Raw genomic sequence first — 20,808 nt, forward strand, 5'->3', positions numbered from 1 at the left:
AAAATAAAACAGCAACACTTACTTTATTCAGAGAGATACAACCTAAGCTGGCAATTTTGGTTAAGAAACAGGAAATGATCAAAAAAAAAAGTGACATAATAGATTTTAGAAAGAACCAAACAGAAATTTTAGAACTGAAAAATAGAAGAATCAAAACTAAGAATACAACGGACTGTTTTTTTTTTTTTTTTAACTTTGTTTGTTTGTTTGTTTGTTTAGAGCAAGCAGGGGAGGCGCAGAGAGAGAGAGAATCCCAAGCAGGCTCTGCACAGCTAGCATAGACAGAGCCTGATGCGGGGCTTAAACTCACAAACTGCAAGATCACTACCTGAGCCAAAATCAAGAGGCAGATGCTTAACCGATTGAGCTACCCAGGCACCCCTACAATGGACAGTTTTACCATCAGATTAGGCACAGCTAAAGAAAGGATTAACAGTGTATGCTATAAGACAGGTAAAGAAAATCTCCAGAGAAAAGGATGGGAAATCAAAAAGGTCTGAACCACAGAAGAGGTAAGCGACATAGACTGCCTCATTGAGGATTAATTCAAATCCCAGAAGGAAAAACAGAATGGAGCACAGGTTGTATTTGAAGAAAATGACTGGAAAATTTCCAGAGATGAGGGCACATCTCTCCACAGACACAAGAAGCCAGGAAATTCCCAGACAGAATAAATAGAAAGAAATCAGACTCTGGGCACCTAGTGGTGAAATTGCTCCAGTGGTTCCTATATCCAGAACATTCTTCCCCAGTGCCCATTCTAGCTAAATCCTATCACAAGTTATATCTCAATTTATATCTAATGTAAATTAAAATGCTTCATTTCTCACCTCTCCCCACTTCTGAGTTGGGTGGCCCTTCCTGTTTGCTCCTATAGTGTCTCGAGCTTACTCAGAATTTTATTTTTATTATTTATTATTATTTTTTTCATTAAAAAATGTTTATTATTTTGAGAGAGAGACAGAGCATGAGCAGGGAGGGACAGAGAGAGGGAGGGAGACACAGAACATGAAGCAGGCTCCAGGCTCTAAGTTCTCAGCACAGAGCCAGAGGTGGGGCTCGATCTCACCAACCGCGAGATCATGACCTGAGCCAAAGTTGGATGCCCAACAGAGCCACCCAGGTGCCCCCTTTTTTGAATTAAAAAAAAAAAGTATTTATTTCAGAGAGAGAGAGGGTGTGAGCCAGCGAGGGGTAGAGAGAGGGACAGAGAATCTGAAGCAGGTTCCATACTGTCAGTGCAAAGCCCAATGTGATGCTCAATCCCATAAACCATGAGATCATGACCTGAGCCGAAGTCAGACACTCAACCAACTGAGCCACCCAGGCACCCCATTTTTAAAACTTATCATACTAGAGACTGCCTCTTTACCTGGCTGTATCTCACACCAGGCTGTGAGCTCTATGAGAGCAAGGAACGTGTCTTTATTGCCTACTGTTGACTCCCAACACTCCAGCACAGAGCCTGGCACACACAAAAGTACTAAAGAATGTTGTCAAAGAATGAAAGTTGTTTATACTCTTTGAACCTCAGTTTTCTCATCTGGCAAGTGGGTACAATAACACAAATCTCATGCATTCATATATGGTTGTTAGAATTAAATAAACAAGGTACCAGACATTTATTGATATAATAAAGCTATGTATTTGACCTCCCTGAGGCTCTGTTTTCTTATTTATCCACTGGGGAAAATAATACCAGTTAAGCCATTTTTATTATGGCTGAGATAAGCTATCAGTCATGTCATCGTTGGCAATGAACTAACAGGAGCTAAATGAGCTAAAGGCAGATCAGACTGATTTGTCAAATTTCTACTATGTGTCATTTGCTGGGATGGGAGCTGTATATTCATTATCTCATTCTATCTGTTTGTTTGTTTATATTTATTTTTTTAGTTTTTAGAAAAACCCCATTCTTTTTTGTTTGTTTGTTTTTGTTTTTTAAGCTTATGTATTTATTTTGAGAGAGAGGGAGAGACAGAATCCCAAGCAGGCTCTGCCATGACAGCATGGAACCTGACGTGGGGCTTGAACTCACGAACCATGAGATCATGACCCAAGCTGAAACCAAGAGTTGGAGGCTTAACTGACTGAACACCCAGGCACCCCCGTTATCTCATTTTAAAATGGATGAAAAGGGATGCTCGGGTGGCTCAGTCGGTTGAGCCTCCGACTCTTGATTTCGGCTCAGGTCGTGATCTCATGGTTCGTGAGATCGCACCCCGTGTTGGGCTCTGTGCTGACGGCACTGGGCCTGCTTGGGAGTCTCTCTCTCCCTCTCTCTCTGCCCCTCCCCTGCTCGTACTCTCTCTTTCTAAAAATAAATAAACATTAAAAACTAAATAAAAGGGATGAAAACACGAGGCCCATAGTTCTTTTCTTCCCTTTTAGACGCCTGAGAGCGAAAACCCGTATCGCAGAAGAGTTGTCCTGGAGGAAGAGGAAGTAAAAAGAGAAAAGACGTTTTACATTCTGGGTGAAGCTCTTGATTTTCAAGCTCCACTGCAATCTCTGAGCTCAAGGAGGAGAGAGATGAGAAAGATTCTTTTCTCCTGTATCCCCATCAATTAAAAAAAAATTGTTTTTTGGACAATACAACTCTGCTAAGTCCAAGGAACCTAATATCCCCTTGTCCTATAGCTACTGATCTTTCCAGAAATAAATATCCAATATAGTAAAAAACCATCCCCTTCTGCAAGGGTGAGGAGGGGCAGAAGGTCAAAATCTCATGTGGCCCACTGGACGGGATTCAAAGCCCTGTCCTCGGTTATGCTCAGGCAGCTGCCACTTCCGGGGCTGCATGACACACACTGTAAGGCTGTGTGAGCAAGTCCAGCAGCGTGGATGCCGTCACGAATACACCCTTGAACTTCAGTCGCTGCACACAACCAACACTTGTTTTTCCCTGACTTGGTCCGGTGAGGGTGTTCCTGGTCAACGGGTGCTTTTCCTCCTTAAGGTGACTCAGCGACCCAGGCCTGGAAGTGGCCCCCATAACTTCCATTCACATCTCAGTGGCAAAAATGTGGGTTTTGGCTGAATCTGGAGGCAAGGGGGGCTGGAAAATGGACTCCATGGTGGGGCAGCTGCCTTTTAGCAACAACTTGACGCTCTAGAAGAAGAATCATGGATTTTTGGTGGGCAGTTAGTGATGCCTTTTGTAAAAGTATTATTGCTAAATATGAATCCTCCTCCTCCTCCTCCTATTTGGGTGGGGAAACTGAGGCTCCAGTGCTTAGGTAACTTGTCCCAGATCTGCAGCTAGTAAGTGGCGGAGGCAGGATTTGAGCCCAGGTAGTGCGGTTGCCAATCCCATGAGCTTGCCACAGCATCCTGCCAGGTCGCGGCGATGAAGGAGACCGAGTGCCCACTGTCAAGAAAAAGGTGATGTCAGGCACGTTCCTGAAATTCTATTTTCAGGATCGGAGCTCTTGACAAAAGCTAAATAAGTACTTGAAAACAAACACTTTCACGGTCATCCAAAGTCAGAGCTCAAACGCCACCTTCTCCGAGGGGCCTTCTCTGCCCCCCTTGCCTTCCAACCACGCCGAACCCCCAGGCACTCTGTTTCCTGTGCGTTTACAACCTCTGCAATTTGCTCATAGCGCTATCACCATCTGAAAGCAGACACGCTTGTGTTTCCTGGTGGATCGACTCTCTCCCCAGCTAGCATATAAGCTCCCTGCAAGCAGCAGGCCTGTCTGTCTCCCTTGATGTCCCGGGGCCCATCACAGAGCCTGGCGCACAGTAAACCCACAATAAATTTTTGTGAAATGAACAAGCAGTCATATCTACAAAGTGGTGCTGGAGCAGACGCATGATCTTATTCATTCACTCATGTTATTAGTCACTCACTCATTCACAGAATCTTTCTCAGTTGCCAGAGTCTGATCTGAGGATAGAGAGATGATACTCTTTGGTCTAAGAGTAGCTTGTGAAACCCGGGAAGGCTTCTTGTAGTTAATGGTGTTAAAGGGAGCATTTAATTATGAGTTGGGGAGGAGGGTGTCATGTTACCTCTTTGGATACTTTTACAGCTTCACTGGACCTGTTACCAAATGTGTTGCTGCCCCTGGCTTTGTAAACTACCATGGTTCGGCAGGGAGACTAGCCTGGATATCGCTTTATGGTTGCAAAGCTCCCGAGCCGTAGGACAGACTCACAATGGGACAAGGTGGGTTTGTGCTTTCTGTCTTATTTAGAGGGGTGTCGCAGGCAGGTTCTAGGTTCCTAGCAAACAGCTGGCAGCTTTTGTTAGCCTATAAATAAAATGACCCAGCCATTCACGGGATGGCCAGCCCATCTCCAATTCCAGATGCCACAGCAATGCCAGTGTCATGGCTGTAAGCATGAGGGTCCCCAAGGAAAGGTACGTGATGTTTTTCTGAAAAATCTGAATTCCTACTCTCCAAGTTGCTTTTTGGGCAAGCCAGGTACGGCAGCTCTTCATTCCTGATACTAATGAAGATGCTTAGACACTGTCCAAAAGGGACATGCACGGCGCAATCCAAAGTTAAGGTCAGCGACTAGAGAATGAAGGGTTTCCTCCATAAGAGGCCACTCCAGCCCTGGCCTTGGGAGTTCTGGTGCTGAGGGAAGCTTTCAGGAGCAGGTTTGGAACAAACACCCGCGTGTTCCGACCACTACGCACAGATTTTGGGAGGCGTTTTTCTGACAACCATTGTAATAAAATTCCAGTGCCTAGAATTTAGAAAAATACAAACACTCGACAATGTAAACCGAAGAAAATAAAAAGTCACCTCCACTTCCAAGAGCTCAGACATGATCAGTTTGGCAGTCTGACATCTATTCCTTCATTCTTTCTGTGTGTGTACGTGTGTGTGTGTGTGTGTGTTTTAAATTGTGTTTTTTACCTCTATAGAAATGGGATCCTTACCTTTGTGCAAACTGTTTTTTTTTTCCTACTAACCCATTGCATACATTATTCCATTCCGTTTTCGTTGATTGATTGGCTATTTGGTGTGGCTACAAATTGAACCATGCAGGGGTTAGGAGCACTGGCCCCCATGCAGTTGAAAATTCTGCACTCCCCAGAAACTTAACTACTGATAGCCTACAGTTGACCGGAAGTCTTGCTGATAACACAACCAGTCGATTAACACATACCTTGTAAGTTATATGTATTATCTATTGTATTCTTACAATAAAGTAAGCTAGAGAAAAGACAGTGTTATTAAGAAAATCATAAGGGGGGCACCCAGGTGGCTCAGTCGGTAAAGTGTCTTTGATTTTGGCTCAGGTTATGATCTCACGGTTTATAAGTTCAAGCCCTGTGTCTGGCTTAGTGCTGACAGCAAGGAGCCTGTGGGGATTCTCTCTCTTTGCCCTTCCCTCTCTCTCTGCCCTTTCCCTGCTCACACTCTCTGTGTTTCTCTCTCAAAATAAATAAAACTTAAAAAAAAAAGAAATCATAAGGAAAATACATTTACGGCACTGTACTGTAAAAAATCCGCATACCTGTGGACCCATGCAGTTCAAACTCGTGCTGTTCAAGAGCCAGCTGTGCTCTGTGGTATGGTGGCACCCTAGTTTATTTGAAAAACCCCCTGTTGGTGGATCTTTAGGATGTCTACCACTTTGCCCATGATAAATGCCACAGTGTGGTTTTTTAAGGTTAGGCATTGAGTCAAACGGTGTGTACATTTAAAATTGTTTTAATTTATATATTTATGTTTTATTTGCGAGGGAGAGAGAGAGTGAGCACAAGCAGGGGAGAGGGACACAGGGAAGGAGAGAGAGAATCTCAAGCACAGAGCCTGACGCGGGGCTTGATCCCATGAATCTGGGATCATGACCCAAGCCTAAATCAAGAGTCAGATGCTCAACTGCCTGAATCACCCAGGTGCCCCAGATGTGTTAATTTTTGTTGTTGTTTGAGAGAGAGAGAGAGAGAGAGAGAGAGAGAGATAAAGAGAGAGAGTTGTGTGAGGAAGGGACAGAGAGAAGGGGACAGAGGATCCAAAGTAGGACCTGCGCTGACAGCACAGAGCCCGATGCAGGGCTCGAACTCATGAACTGTGAGATCGTGACCTGGCTCAGCCGACTGAGCCACCAAGGCACCCCATTTTTAAAGCATAACTTAAAATGGCAGCATAGCGGGTAAATCCCATGGCTCTAGCTGTGCAAATTAAAAGACCAATTTAAGTGAAGCGTGTGTATAAGACATTACGATTAACTAAATACAAAATACAGACATTAGACGTTAACTTCTTTGAATAGATCTACTCCAAGGGGGTCAATTTGACCTCAGTTTCTTTTTCTCTAACTGGAAGAGAGAGAGAGAGAGGGAAACATGTTTGCCTGGGAAGCAGTAGGTGTGTTGGAACCAGCAGATGTCCCCTCCTTTCAGGATGCTTGTGAGTTGTGCTTTTGCAGCTGGAGATTTCACAGGGGACACTGACGGGTGTGGGAACAGTCCATTTTACTTGAGACATCTTATCTCTAGGTCTGGGTCTCTGCTGAACTTTGCCGATACATACGCTTTTACTCAATCTTCTCGAAGAAGAGAAATGAACCCAGAACCCAAGGCGGCTTCCTGGGATGCCAAAGGACCGACGAGCTCTTGAGGGAGAGCCGAGAACGATGCTTCCCAGCTGCGATGCAGGACGGGAAGCTTGCAACACAGGCAGTCCTGGTGAGATTCTGGGTTTTCCTCACCGGGAGCAGTGTTTGCTCTTTCGCAACAAGCAATGTGCAGCGTCAGTAATCAATGGCAGCTCCCTGCCAACTCAGCTTGCTAATAAAAGCTGCTCCCATTTATAGAAGGTGCACCGGGCACCACACCTGGCAGGGTGCACCCAGCAACTTGCAAGGTGGTATCTCTGTTTTGCAGACAAAGAGACAGAAATTGAACGAGGTTGGCCGTCTCGCCCACGGTCACACATTGGGGAAGTGGGAGAGCCTGGCTTCTAACTCTGATTCCAGAGCCCCTCATTATGCTTCATTGCCACCGTGGCTCACGGTTATCCCTATATTTTATAGTCCAGTTTACAGGCAAACTTTAAAGTCCTCGGGGTCAGGAAGATTTTGACTCTCAAAGGAATTAGTTGTTTGTTTGTTTGTTTGTTTGTTTCTGGTTGCCTGTGTTCTCAGTGTCATTGTGCACCACTCATAAGTTATAATTGTCTGAACAACTTGGAGATGAATATAACCAGAGAATCCCGCGAACATGTCACTGCCTTAATATGAAAATGTGGGCTGTGGGTTGTGATGGTGAAAGGGACCTCTCCTCTTCCTCTTTCAGGAGTGGGCTCAGGACCCTCGGGAAGCTTTTCTTCATGCTCCTGCCCTTCCCCTGCAGCTCTGGACAGGATGCCCTAGCACCTGTGTCTGGCACCAGGGAGGTGACATCCTAATGTTCTGTTCAGCTTTGACATCTGCCTGTCAATCACTTCTCGGCCTTCTGGCTAAGATCAAGTGCAGCTTTGACATCTGCCCGTCTAGATCCGAGAGACTTCTTGTCCTCAGGGTGCTCTGCCTTGGGTCCTCAACAAAGGAGGCTGGGTGTTTCTAGCTCAGTGGTTCTTACTCTTTCGCTCCCTGCATTTCTGTAACACCCATTTGTGGGCCCTCTCAAGCTGCAGGTAACTAACACAGTCTTGGCACAGAGAAGGCCAGCCTAGTGGAGAGAGAGGCACATAGTGAATCTGAATATTTAATAGCAAAAATGGAAAATGTATGAACAATGGGAATGCAAGCTGGTGCAGCCACTCTGGAAAACAGTCTGGAGGTTCTTCGAAAAACTAAAAATGGAACTACCCTACGACCCAGCAATTGCACTAGTAGGCATTTATCCAGGGGATACAGGTGTGCTGTTTCGAAGGGACACATGCACCCCCATGTTTATAGCTGTACTATCAACAATAGCCAAAGTATGGAAAGAGCCCAAATGTCCATCGCTGGAGGAATGGATAAAGAAGATGTGGTATATCTATACAATGGAGTATTACTCGGCAATCAAAAAGAATGAAATCTTGCCATTTGCAACTACGTGGATGGAACTGGAGGGCATTATGCTAAGTGAAATTAGTCAGAGAAAGGCAAAAATCATATGACTTCACTCATATGAGGACTTTAAGAGACAAAACAGAGGAACATAAGGGAAGGGAAACAAAAATAATAAAAAAACAGGAAGGGGGACAAAACAGAAGAGACTCATAAATATGGAGAACAAACTGAGGGTTACTGGAGGGGTTGTGGGAGGAGGGATGGGCTAAGTGGGGAAGGGGCATTAAGGAATCTACTCCTGAAATCATTGTTGCACTAGATGCTAACTGATTTGGATGTCAATTAAAAAAAATAAAAAATAAAATAAAATAAATAAAAATAAATACATAATTTTTTTTAATTAAAAAAAAATCTTGGCTAGCAAGTTTATTAGCATTTACAGGAGGAAGGAAAGGAATGTGTTACAGATCCTTTCCCATGATCCACTTCACCTGACACAGTACAAGTCGTGGGGAGGTTGCGCAAAAAGCATTTATTGAATAGAAGTTACTGTAATATGGAGACCACCTGAATGGGCCACTTACTTTGCTTGGATGATTTGACTGCTTGGTTAGAGTGTAGGTTAGATTTGCTTGCTCTCAGAGGACGTATAGTGTTCACATCCAGAAAAAAATAAAGTGTGACCTAAAATTGCAGATAGTCCCAGGATCCATCCACTGGTGTTCAGTAAGTTGGAACTGGTTGACGGCCTCCCTCACAGCTGAAAATGATTGATATTTCTGGTCACAGCTCTCCTCCCATTTTTAAATGGCGAGTTTATTTTAAACATATATTTCAGTTTTGGGGCACTTGGGAGGCTCAGTTGGTTTAAGCGTCTGACTTCGGCTCAGGTCATGATCTCGCGGTTCGTGGGTTCGAGCCCCACGTCGGGCTCTGCGCTGACAGCTCGGAGCCTGGAGCCTGTTTCAGATTCTGTGTCTCCCTCTCTCTCTGCCCCTCACCCACTTGCACTCTGTCTCTCTGTCCCTCTCAAAAATAAATACACATTAAAAAAAATTTAAACATATCCTTCAGTTTTTCCCCATCCTGACATTTTCCTATTGATTGCACCACAATTGTGTTTTTATTTATTATTTTAAAAATATCTACTTATTTATTTTGAGAGAGAAAGAGAACAAACAAGCTGGGGGGGGGGGACAGACAGAGGGAAAAAAAAAGAAAATGTATGAACAAAAGCTATATGTCTTGACACGGATAAATGTTCAAAAGTATAAGTATCATTTATGTAAAATTAAAAATGTTAAACTATCCTGCGTACTGCGTGGTGATGCAAACCTATGTATGATAAACACCAAGTTTATGAGAATGGCTCCCTCACGAAGATACGGACGGGATGACCATCGGGGAGGGGCATGTCTGGGGCTTCGGTTGTACGTGTGACATTTTATTTCTCAAGGGAGCAGTGGTAGTCATGCTTGTGTACATACAGACGTCTGTTACTAATATTTCATTTGAAAAGACAGGCTTTGAAAAAATGTTTATTTTTTGAGAGAGTGGGGGTGGGCAGAGATGGAGAGGGAGAGAGAGAATCGCAAGCAGACTCTGTGCTGTCAGCACAGAGCCCGATGCGGAACTCGAACTCATGAACCATGAGTTCGGCTCATGACCTGAGCCGAAACCAAGTCACCTGAGCCACCCAGGCGCGCCTGAAAAGACAGGCTTTAAAGATACACACACGTGTGCATATAATCCCATCTTGAATTCGTATTTAAAAATGCATTTATGGGGCACCTGGGTGGCTCAGGGTTGAGCATCTGACTTTTGATTTCAACTCAGGTCATGATCCCAGGGTCATGGGATTGAGCCTCTCATTGGGCTCTGCAGTGAGCATGGAGCCTACTTAAGATTCTCTCACCCCCCCCCCCCAACTTGCACTCTCTCTTTCTAAAATTAAAAAAAAACAACAACACATTTGTGTTTGTCATACAGAAAAGGTGTGAGGAAATATTAGGTTAAACCACATGAAATTGTCATTTTTTAAGTTAAAAATGCTCAGGTATCAGCCATCTCCTATGACTCAAGTCAAGACACAAACATGCCTACAATCACTATCTCTGAGAATGGGATTATGGATGGTTTTCCTCCTTCTTTATTCTTTAATATCAAGATTTTCTCTCATGAACATGCCCCCTTTTTCGCATCAGAGACCTTTCCATGTGCATTGTTTGAGAGGAAGGAGAGAAAGCTGCGTTTCTGCTGCCCCCTCGTGTGCCCTCCAGGACAGAGCTCCTCTTCCCTTCGCCCTGCCCTGTGGGGTTAACGTGGCCACAGGGCGGGGTCCTGGCACAGGTCCGGATGGTGTGGTGGCAGGTAGTTTACATAGGGTCACCGTAACAACAGACTGTGTGAGCAATTAGGCTCTTTGGCACAGAGATGCCAAACAAAGACGTTGCTACGGAGCTGTAAAGATTAATTCCGCAGTTCAAGGACCAGCAAAGTCACTGAATGAGCATGAGCATCTAAAATCTAGCCCAAGGACAGAAGCCCCCATTCCCACACCCCATGACCTTCCCCCCTCATCAAGGGCCATCAGTGAAATGGAGAGATCGAGCAAGGATCACCCGAAAACAAAAACTGATGCCTTCATTCCCCACGAGAGCAATGAATGTTCTCTTTGGTTGCTAGGAAAAAGAGGAATGGAGAATATTCAACTACTCATTTACATATTTACATAATTTAGTATATATGACATATTTCAGTGGATTATAGTATAGGGTATATAGTCATTTAAGAGAAAGTGGTGAGAATGGGTGGTGGTGAGATAGGACAAAAAAGAAGGGAGAGAGGAGGAAGGAAACTGGTATTTATTTAGTTATTTTTACTTTTTAAAAGCCTATTTATTTATTTAAAATTTTTTTTTTTAAATTTTTTTTTCAACGTTTTTATTTATTTTTGAGACAGAGAGAGACAGAGCATGAACGGGGGAGGGGCAGAGAGAGAGGGAGACACAGAATCGGAAACAGGCTCCAGGCTCTGAGCCATCAGCCCAGAGCCTGACGCGGGGCTCGAACTCACGGACCGTGAGATCGTGACCTGGCTGAAGTCGGACGCTTAACCGACTGTGCCACCCAGGCGCCCCTAAAATTTTTTTTTAATGTTTATTTTTGAGACAGAGAGAGACAGAGCACGAATGGGGGGAGGATCAGAGAGAGAGGGAGACACAGAATCTGAAACAGGCTTCAAGCTCTGAGCTGTCAGCACAGAGCCTGACGCGGGGCTCGAACTCAGAGACCGCGAGACCATGACCTGAGGTGAAGTCGGACGCTTAACCGACTGAGCCACCCAGGCGCCTCCCGATATCTACTGAATTAGGCAAGACTCTGTTAGGGTCGTGATCTCAATGTCTCAGACCAACTCTGAGAGGAAGTCATGACCGCTGTCATTTTCCACACGAGGAAACTGAAGCTGGAAAAGATTCTGGAAAATACCGCCGGTCACAGGGGTTTAAGCAACAGACATGGGATTTGGATTGATTTCAATGTGACCACTCCCGCATTCTTGTGCTTTTGGTCCACCAGGTGCTAAGTGAGTGGGACAAGGGGGTGCTATTGAGGGCAGAGAAAGAGGATAAGGTCCGGGAGGGAGAGCGGAGCCACGGGACCAACCCCACCACCGAAAGCAGGAGCCACAAATGGAAAAAGAGACGGAGGAGTGACAAAGCTCCCTGTGTACGCGTGCACAGATCCGCATGCACGCACGCACGCGCACACACACACACACACACACACACACACGACAACAATAAACGTAAAAGATGCAGAAACAAAGAATGACCAAGAGAAAAGACTTTTGTTGAGTAACATTCTTCCTGGTGGCCTACTATGGGACTGTCCCGGGATAGAAATAAACTGTGTGACATTTTCACCAGGGTTAAGTACAGGGGATGAAGTTAGAGACGTGGCTTTGGTACCAGAGGCTCCCTGCCCTGAACTTGTTCTTCTCAGACACTCTGCCAGTCAGTGAGCTGCGCACAGCACCCATCGTGGCCAAGTTCACTTGGGGAGTGGGTCTGGGGGTGGGGGTGGGGTGATGCTCTTCGTCCTGAGTATTTGATGTCTACATATGTTCTCTGTGTCCATCGAATAAAGGTGGCGTCTCGTTAATTCAAATTCTAGTAGCACGTAACCTGTGATAGTTTGGACATGGCTGAGTTGATATCTGATTTTGTTTCAAAGCCCTGTTCTCACAGGAGGAGCAAAATGACAATAAAACAAGATCGATCCAAGAGCGACATGGTGGAGATACAAGAGAACAAGATGCTGTGAACTCTAGAGACACGAAATACCCACTTCTCAGGAAAAGCAATACGCTTATTCCAAATTCATGTTAGCTGATAAAGCACTCCCAAAAGAATTCTGTAGGGCTTCAGTGTGAAGGAAGGAATAGATGGTTAGTCCAAGGAAAATAATTTAGGTAGTGAAATTATATACATCATACACAATTACGCTGCCTTAATTAAAAACAAAAACAAAAACAAACCACATAGGGGCGTCTGGGTGGCGCAGTCGGTTGGGCGTTCGACTTCGGCTCAGGTCATGATCTCACGGTCTGTGAGTTCGAGCCCTGCGTCGGGCTCTGTGCTGACAGCTCAGAGCCTGGAGCCTGCTTCAGATTCTGTGTCTCCCTCTCTCTCTGCCCCTCCCCAGCTCATGCTCTCTCTCTCTGTTAAAAATAAGTAAACGTTAAAAAAAACTTCAGAACGGATAATGAGATGTGGTGTCTCTGGGTCATCAGGCATTTAAAACCTTACCAGAGACTGTCCCATTGCCCTCCAAAGTGGCCAGACTAGTTTGCCTCTGAAGAGCAGTGTGTGACAGTTCTCATCTTCCCATACCCTTCATGGTATGTTCTGGCATGTCCTAAAGCTGCATTTTTCACGAAAATTCTGCCAATCACACTTTTTTTTTTTTCTTTTCTACTCATCCACAAGTAATCCCCACTTATCCACGGTTTTGCTTTCCACAGTTTCAGTTACTTGCGATCAACCCCAGTCCAAAATCAACCCCAGTCCAGAAGCAGATGATTCTCCAGATGGGTCATTAACGGACTGTCAGAAGGTCGATAGCAGTCTAGGACTACATCACATGACCTGTCATTCCTCGCATTTCACCCCGTCACGCGGGCATTTTATCATCTCACATCATCACAGGAAGAAAGGTGACTACAAGATATTGAGAGAGACAGACAGACAGACAGAGAGACAGAGACAGACTCCACATTCACATAGCTTTTATTACAGTATCTTGCTATAACTGTTCTATTGTATTATATGTTATTATTGCTAATCTCTTACTATGCCTAATTTATAAATGAAACTTTATCATATGTTTGTATATATGTATGGGGAAAAACATAGTATATATAGGTTCAGGTAGTATCTGTGTTTTCAGGCATTTGCTGGGGGCTCTTAGAATGTGTTCCCTGCAGAGACGGGGAGACTCCTGTACTAAATGCCACCCATGAGGTTTGATGAGTCTTTGGATGATCTCTGATCAAGCTGGCAGAGCATTCATGTAACTCACAAGGGCTCCTTCCCTTCCGCCTTTAGCTGTAATATAGAAGGAGTATTCATTTGCATTCAAAGGGTGATAATGGTCTAGCATAGGTCTCTGCTGACAGAAGACCACCTGTGGTCTTCTAGGTAGACCTGTAGATTTTAGGTGTGGGCTGGAAGGCCACCGACCTGTGGAAGACCAGAATTTTCCAAGAAGGGCAAGTATTTGCATTTCCACGTGTTTCCTGAAGACGAGCCTCCCTCTTCCAGTTTCTGAAGTTGCCAATGGCAGGCTTTGCCTGGCTCCCACGACCTTCCCGCCACAGAGGAATGATTCAACCAACATCGCTAAGTTGGCAGGCCTGGGGCTTTCCGTTCCTATTAATGTTGACAGCTCTCCCTCCCATTCCTACCTGAGTATGGCTATTTGACAGGGTAGAAAACTGAGGTGCAGAAGTGCAATAACTCACCTGTGGTGAGACCAGGATGGAAACCCGGGGCTATGAGGCTCTAAACTGTGATCCGCTTTAGCGCAGAGAAAGTTAAATAGAAAATTGGACACCAGTGACGTGTGACAATAGGGGTGGTTGAAAGACCGTACCAGCGATGAATGTGGGACACATCAGAGAGTTAATAACAAAATAAATGCATGTGTTACGTAGAGTTTTGTGCAGTTTATGGAAAGGTATATGTGTGGTGGTTAAAAGCCTATGGTCCTGGGATACCTGGCTGGCCCAGTTGGTAGAGCACGTGACTCTCAATCGAGGGGTCATGAGTTCAAGCCCCGCAGTAGGGCATGGGGCCTACTTAAAAAAAAGACAGGGGGGCGCCTGGGCAGCGCAGTCGGTTGAGCGTCCGACTTCAGCCAGGTCATGATCTCGCGGTCCGTGAGTTCGAGCCCCGCGTCAGGCTCTGGGCTGATGGCTCGGAGCCTGGAGCCTGTTTCCGATTCTGTGTCTCCCTCTCTCTCTGCCCCTCCCCCGTTCATGCTCTGTCTCTCTCTGTCCCAAAAATAAATAAATTAAAAAAAAAAAAAAAAAAAAAAGACAGGTACCTTGGTTAAGTGTCTGACTCTTGACCTCAGCTCAGGTCTTGATCTCAGGGTCATGAGTTCAAGCCCCGCGTTGGGCTCCATGCTGGGCATGAAGCAGAAAGAAAGAAAGAAAGAAAGAAAGAAAGAAAGAAAGAAAGAAAGAAAGAAAGAAAGAAGAAAGAGTATATAGTCTGGAGTGAAATGACCTGGCTTGGGGTGCCTGGGTGGCTCAGTCAGTTGAGCGTCTGACTTTGGCTCAGGTCATGCTCTCACAGTTCGTGAGTTTGAGCCCCGAGTTGGGCGCTGGGCTGATAGCTCAGAGCCTGGAGCCTGCTTCGGATTCTGTGTCTCCCTCTCTCTCTGCTCCTCCCCTGCTCATGCTCTGTCTCTCTCTCTCCTTCAAAAATAAATTTAAAAAAATTAAAAAAAAGAAATGACCTGGCTTCAAATCCTGGTTCTGTCACTTTGTGACTTTGGGCAAATTACTTAACTCTCTCTGTGCCTCAGACAGTACATATTTCATTGGGTTGTTGTAATGACTAAGTAAGATAGCATTTGTAAAGCAATTAGAATAGTGCCTGGCACATGGTAATACCACAGAAGTTTGTAATTACTGTCATTACTATTGCATTTGGTCTTTACTGTTATTATGTATGCTATTTTAAAGACAGCAAAAAGGAACTTGGGAGGTGAAGCAACTAATCCAAGGTCATGGAGTCCGTCAGTGATAGACCAGGCCAGAACCTAGGTCTCTGCCCTCCCGTCCAGGGGGTTTCCACTCCTAGCACTGTCCCGCCCCTCCACCTTACTAAACACAGCAGAGGGGTCATCTAAGGGCTCAGCATGTCTGTGCAAGAAAAGGCGGGTCCAGGCACAATTTACGCTCTTTCTTCCTGAGAACAAAGGAGGGATCTGTGCAAAAGAATTTCAGGAACTTCAGAGAAGCATGTGAAACATTCCAAGACAATTCAGTCCAGTTCCATCCGAACATGTGAGCCTATTTTCCCAATCTCCCTCTCTTCTACTCCGTCCTAGACCCAGCATCACATCACCGTCACCTGTCTTTGGACGTCTACAGGAGCCTCCTATGAGGCATCTGCCCTCTGACCATTCTCACCAAAGCTGAAGACACATTTCTAGACATAGGCCTGATCAGCTTTGTTCCCAAGATGGCTCCCCACAGCTCTAAGGACTTGGGCTGATCTCCTATGGAGCAGGGTGGAGCTGGGCTTTCTTCCCACTTCCTGCTCAAGCTGCATACTCCCATTAGATGGCACTTCTTCAGTTCAGCACTGCATTTGTCATGCAGTATTGTAATTGTGCTGTGTTCTTACCTATATGTCCCACTGGAATCTGGGCTGAGGGCAATTGCCCCGTCTGGTTTCGGGATTATGCTGGGCACCTAGCACAGGGTCTGCGATGAGAGTTACTGATCCAAGATAAATACAGGTGCTGGTTCACACTGGGCTTGCAGATGCTGCTTTTGGCCATGGCCCAAGAAGAACCTGTAGGTAGAGAAGACAATTATTAAGGGCAGAAGCATTAGGAACATTCTGAGGGATGGCAAGATTGGTTTAGGGGGCCAAGAGGAGGAGAAGGCAGTACCATGACTATGGGAAGGGAGAGAGATGGAGCTTAGATGAGGGAGGAGAGGGGGTTAAGATAAGTAGACAAGGAGACCATTAGACTGAGGTGGCTGTAACGCCTTATAACCACAGAAGTGAACCCAAACCCAAACCGAAGCCAGAGTCAATGAGCTGGATTCTCAGAAGATGCAACTTAAGAACGAAGCACAAACAGGTTTTGCCAAATAAGTCAACCGCTTATGCTACAACCAAGCAAATAATTTCCTTGCTTAGCTTCCTGTCTTCTCTATAAAATCCTCTCCTCTAGGTCCTGTTGGAGGAGCGCCCCCAACCATCTTTGGATTGGCACTGCTTGATTCCGATGCCAATGATGTATGCTCAAATAAACCCTCAAACTGTTGGTATACCTCAGTTTGCCTTTTTACAAAGGGATTACTGCAGGGGAGAGGAGGTTACAGAGTGATTAGGTTCCAGAGTAGGTGGGTGTGAATGACAGCGACCAACTATCCTGGTTCGCCCAGGACTGTCCGTCCTAGCTTTAAAACTGAAAGCCTCGCATCCCAGGGAACTCAAGGCAAACCTAGGGACAGGGAGGGGTGGGGGAGGTCACTCTCGAGTGGAATCGACATTACCCTAGTTGCCAGAAGTTTTGGACAAGGGCAACTTCTCCCTTGAGTTATGAGGATGGTAGAGAGGTAGAGAAGGGAAGGATCAAATAAAGTGTATGGGCTTTGGAACAGGGCAAAGCTCTGCTTCTTTGCCGTGTGATCGTGTTGAAAATACCCTCGCAGGCCCAGTTTCCTGTAGTATGGGGATACTTAAACGTTTAAGACTGAGCCACGTGAATGCGCCTACTCCAACTGTGGGCTCATACGTAGCGTTAAATTTTTAAATTCCTTTCTCTCCTCACTTTTGCCGCTGCCCTCATCTCCCACTTTTCAACCCTCCCTTTGTCTTCCTTAACCTTTCTTTCCTTGCTTCGTTCTCCGGGGCCAGCCGCTCCTCAGTCAGCACCACCCACCACCAGGGGGAAGAGCGGAGCCAATAAAGATGGGTGCCCCTCTAGCTCTCCGAGGCGAGCTCTCTATGGTGCCGCGCGCGGGGTTGGGTGGGGTGGGCGGGGTTACGTCACGTGACCCGGGTGCCCGGCGCCCGCGTCGCCGTCGCCGGGTTCCGTCGCTGCGTCGTTTCGCTACCTTGACACCTGAGACGGCCGCCCGGCGGTCCTGCGGCTTTCCGTCTTGCCGCTGCGGGCCGCGAACCGCGGCCATGTCCCGAAAGCAGGCGGCGAAGGGCCGACCGGGCAGCGGCAGCCGGAAAGCCGAGGCCGAGCGCAAGCGGGACGAGCGGGCGGCGCGCCGGGCCCTGGCCAAAGAGCGGCGGAACCGGCCGGAGTCCGGCGGCGGCGGCGGCTGCGAGGAGGAGTTCGTCAGCTTCGCCAACCAGCTGCAGGCCCTGGGGCTGAAGCTGCGGGAGGTGCCGGGGGACGGGTGAGGCGGGCCCGGGAGCGCGGGAGGCGGCGCCGGGGGACGCGCCGGGCATGGCGACCGTCGCCCGCTCTCGTCCAGTCATTCATTCAGGCGGCGCCGGGCGCCACCGCTTCCCAGTGCGGGGGGTCCGGTGGCGGGCGAGGCGGCGAGGCCCCTCCCGTCGGGACGCTCGAGTAATCCCCAGTTGCCCTAATGGTGGCAGAGGCCACGAGGAAAGTGTGAAGTGGTCCTAAGAGACAGCACTGGAGCAGGTGTCCTTTAGATCGGTGCCCGGGAAGGCCTCTGAGAGGTGACATTTAAGCTGAGACCTGGAGGAATGAGATGGAGCCCGTCCCTCGAGGAGCAGGACAGCACGTAGGGCCGTCAGAAAGATGCTGAGACACGGAGAAAGAGGCGAAGCCCCACGTGGTGTAACGCTTTGCCCCTTTCGATTCTTACTGTTCGGTGTTGCCCTCCTTTTACACTCGGGAAATTAGGTCTGTGAGGGCCTGTTTACTGAGCAGAAGGTGACTTCTCTAATTCTTACTTCCACGGGCCTCACTTTCTCCTCTGATGCTTACCCCAGCTTGCTTGGGGGCTTTGACCGGAATCTAGGGCCAGCTTTTTTAGGGAACACAGGCTAAATAAGTGGGGTGGGAGGGAGAAAATGGGGAAAGGGAAGGGGCTATGGATCCAGGAGCATGGATGGCAGAAGGAAAAAGGTAGGGGAGAGGGGGAGGAGAACAGCTAGCATCCTCATTGCAGGGGTAGGTGAGAGGGAGTCTGGTTACCGGGATGTGTCACTCTGGAAGAGACAGTATTAATAACAGCCTGGCTGTTCTTGTCCTTGCCATCATTTGAGGGCTCAGAGAGGGCAGAGGGAGGAATAAGATGGAATTAAAGGCTGTGTAGAAGTGCCTGACTTGTTAAGCATGGGAACGAGGGAAGAGAGTGTTTTTTTGGATTTCACGTTACATTGTGGCTCGTTAATCAAGACTATGAATTGACCCCAATTTATGTATCCCACCTTTCCTACATATGCTCAATGCTTAGACACTTGGCTTTAGACCTTGGTTGCGTTTGACTCACCACCACCTAGCATAGTGCCAGGTACATAGAGGGCACTCAGTGCGGTTCTGTCGTATGAATGAATGATAAAAATGCCACGGAGGCCCACTAGACCCTCAGCTGGGCCTCTCACAAGGACATGTCCCCCCTCCCTCCCTCCCTCCCTTCCTTCCACCCTCCGTCCGCCTCTCCCTTCCTAACTTCCAGAGCAGGGGAGAGGGGCAGAGGGAGGGAGGGAAGGAAGGAGAGAGAGAGGGAGAGAGAAAGAATCTTAAGCAGATTTCACATTCAGCATGGAGCCGGATGGAGGGCTCGATCCCATGACTCTAGGATCATGACCTGAGCTGAAAAATCAAGAGTCGGATGCTCGCTGACTGAGCCAGCCAAGTGCCCCTCAAAGGAACATTTTCTCAGTGGAGTCACTACAATTAAAGTCTTGCTTTGCTGTGTCTTGCTTTTAGCCTAGTACCTTGATTTCACCGAATACAGTTTATTAACTCTTCTGGGCCTTACTTATCCTAATCCAACTCACAAGCACAAGACGCTGCTGTATAAACCAGATGCCAGGAGACCACTTTACACTGGGATTGGGGTGGGACTGTTCCTTGTGTGGAACTGCATTGTTGGTGTCTGTCATAGTGGACATATTCTCAGCGTCAGGGTGTCCAGGGCACCGAAGTACTCAACACAAGGTTGCTTATGAGTAGAAATTGCAGCACAGCGAATTGTAAAATCTCGAGGGAGCTTTCATAATGCCATGGGAAACTTTGGGGCTATTACCTCTACTCTGCCCCGCCCCCACGAGAACGTACTTCTTTAGTTAATTCAACAAATGTTGGTTGAACAAGGTGCTGGGAATCCATTGCTGACTAAAATACTGAAGGAGTTCACAGCCTGGTAAGAGATAAACGTATTAGTGGGCTCAAACATTTTGGTCTAGGGATCCCTTTACCCTCTTCAAAATTACCCAGAACTCCAAAGAGCTTTGTTTATGGGTCATAACTGTCAACACTTACTGTATCTGAAAGTAAAATGAAAATTAGAAACAAGAATACACACATTCCCTTAACTGTCAGAGTGATAACCTCATGTATCAGGGAGCCTCTGGAAATCTTCACTGTACAGTTGTGAGAGAATGAGAAGAAAAAGATAAGTCACACCCTAGTTTTGAACTCAAGAATACCTTGAAGGGGTCTCAGAGATACACGCACTCCCCCCCCCCCCCCAAACTGGGCCACACTTTGAGAATGGATAATATAAATCAAGTCCAGTTTGGTATATTTTTAAATTTTTTTTTAACGTTTACTTATTATCAAGAGATAGACCGTGAACAGGGAAGGGGCAGAGAGAGAAGGAGACACAGAATCTGAAGCCGGTTCTAGGCTCTGAGCTGTCAGCACAGAGCCCCACGCGGGGCTTGAACCCACAAACCGCGAGATCATGACCTGAGCCGACGTCGGACACTTAACCGCCTGAGCCCCCCAGGCGCCCCAGTTTGATATATTTTTAACAGTGACTGATTATAGTACCATTGAGCAGGAAGTGGCCAGCACTCCCTGAAGGGATCAGGAAGGCCTTTTCATTCATTCAGCAAATGTTTATTGCAACTTACACTGTGCTAGATGCCTCTCCGAGGAGGTCCTACTCAGACTGGGTCATGAAGGACCAGTAGGAATGTGCCAAGAGAACACTTCAGGCTGAAGAGTAATGTATGTACAGGTATAGGAGCACGTTATTTTTGAGACATATCAAGTTGTTTAGGATGACAGAGTATCAGGTTACAAGGTAGAACAGTGGCAGCGAGACTGCAGAGGCCAGCTTGCCGGGAATGTTCGTGTCGCTCCCTTCCGAGGCCCCTGTTCTTGAGACAGTGTTAGATAAGATGATAATGATAATTCCCTCTGTGTGAGTTCCAGGAAGCTCCCCGCTTTCTGTTCACAAGTTCTTCCCATGGGTACCATGAGACGGACTGTGGTCGGCCCTCTGGTATTGTGACGCTTTTGGAGATGGTGATGACAGCCTTTATCACCGTGCAATGGGTGGCGTTTCCTGTGTGTGGGATGGGTTAGTAGCCATCAATAGAGTCTGTATTCATATTCATGGGATACTCTTGGTGAAACAGAATAAAGT

General features: G+C 46.8%; 1 protein-coding gene across 2 annotated transcripts in view; it reads left to right on the top strand.

Annotated features, from left to right (window-relative positions):
• Positions 1–17,276: 17,276 nt before the first annotated feature.
• OTUD3 (OTU deubiquitinase 3) overlaps positions 17,277–20,808 on the top strand; it is a 30,393-nt gene continuing 26,861 nt past the window's right edge. Inside the window, exon 1 of one of the 2 annotated variants that reach the window (XM_086715863.1) lies at positions 17,277–17,631. In XM_086715863.1, coding sequence (XP_086571989.1) covers positions 17,411–17,631 — 221 coding nt within the window. In that variant the 5' untranslated portion in view covers positions 17,277–17,410. The remainder of the gene's footprint in view (positions 17,632–20,808) is intronic. The other variant, XM_025912534.2, reaches the window with a different exon arrangement.

Source organism: Puma concolor, chromosome C1, assembly GCF_028749965.1.
Source record: "Puma concolor isolate L17-30 chromosome C1, mPumCon1.1.hap2, whole genome shotgun sequence".
Taxonomy (NCBI): Eukaryota; Metazoa; Chordata; class Mammalia; order Carnivora; family Felidae; genus Puma; species Puma concolor.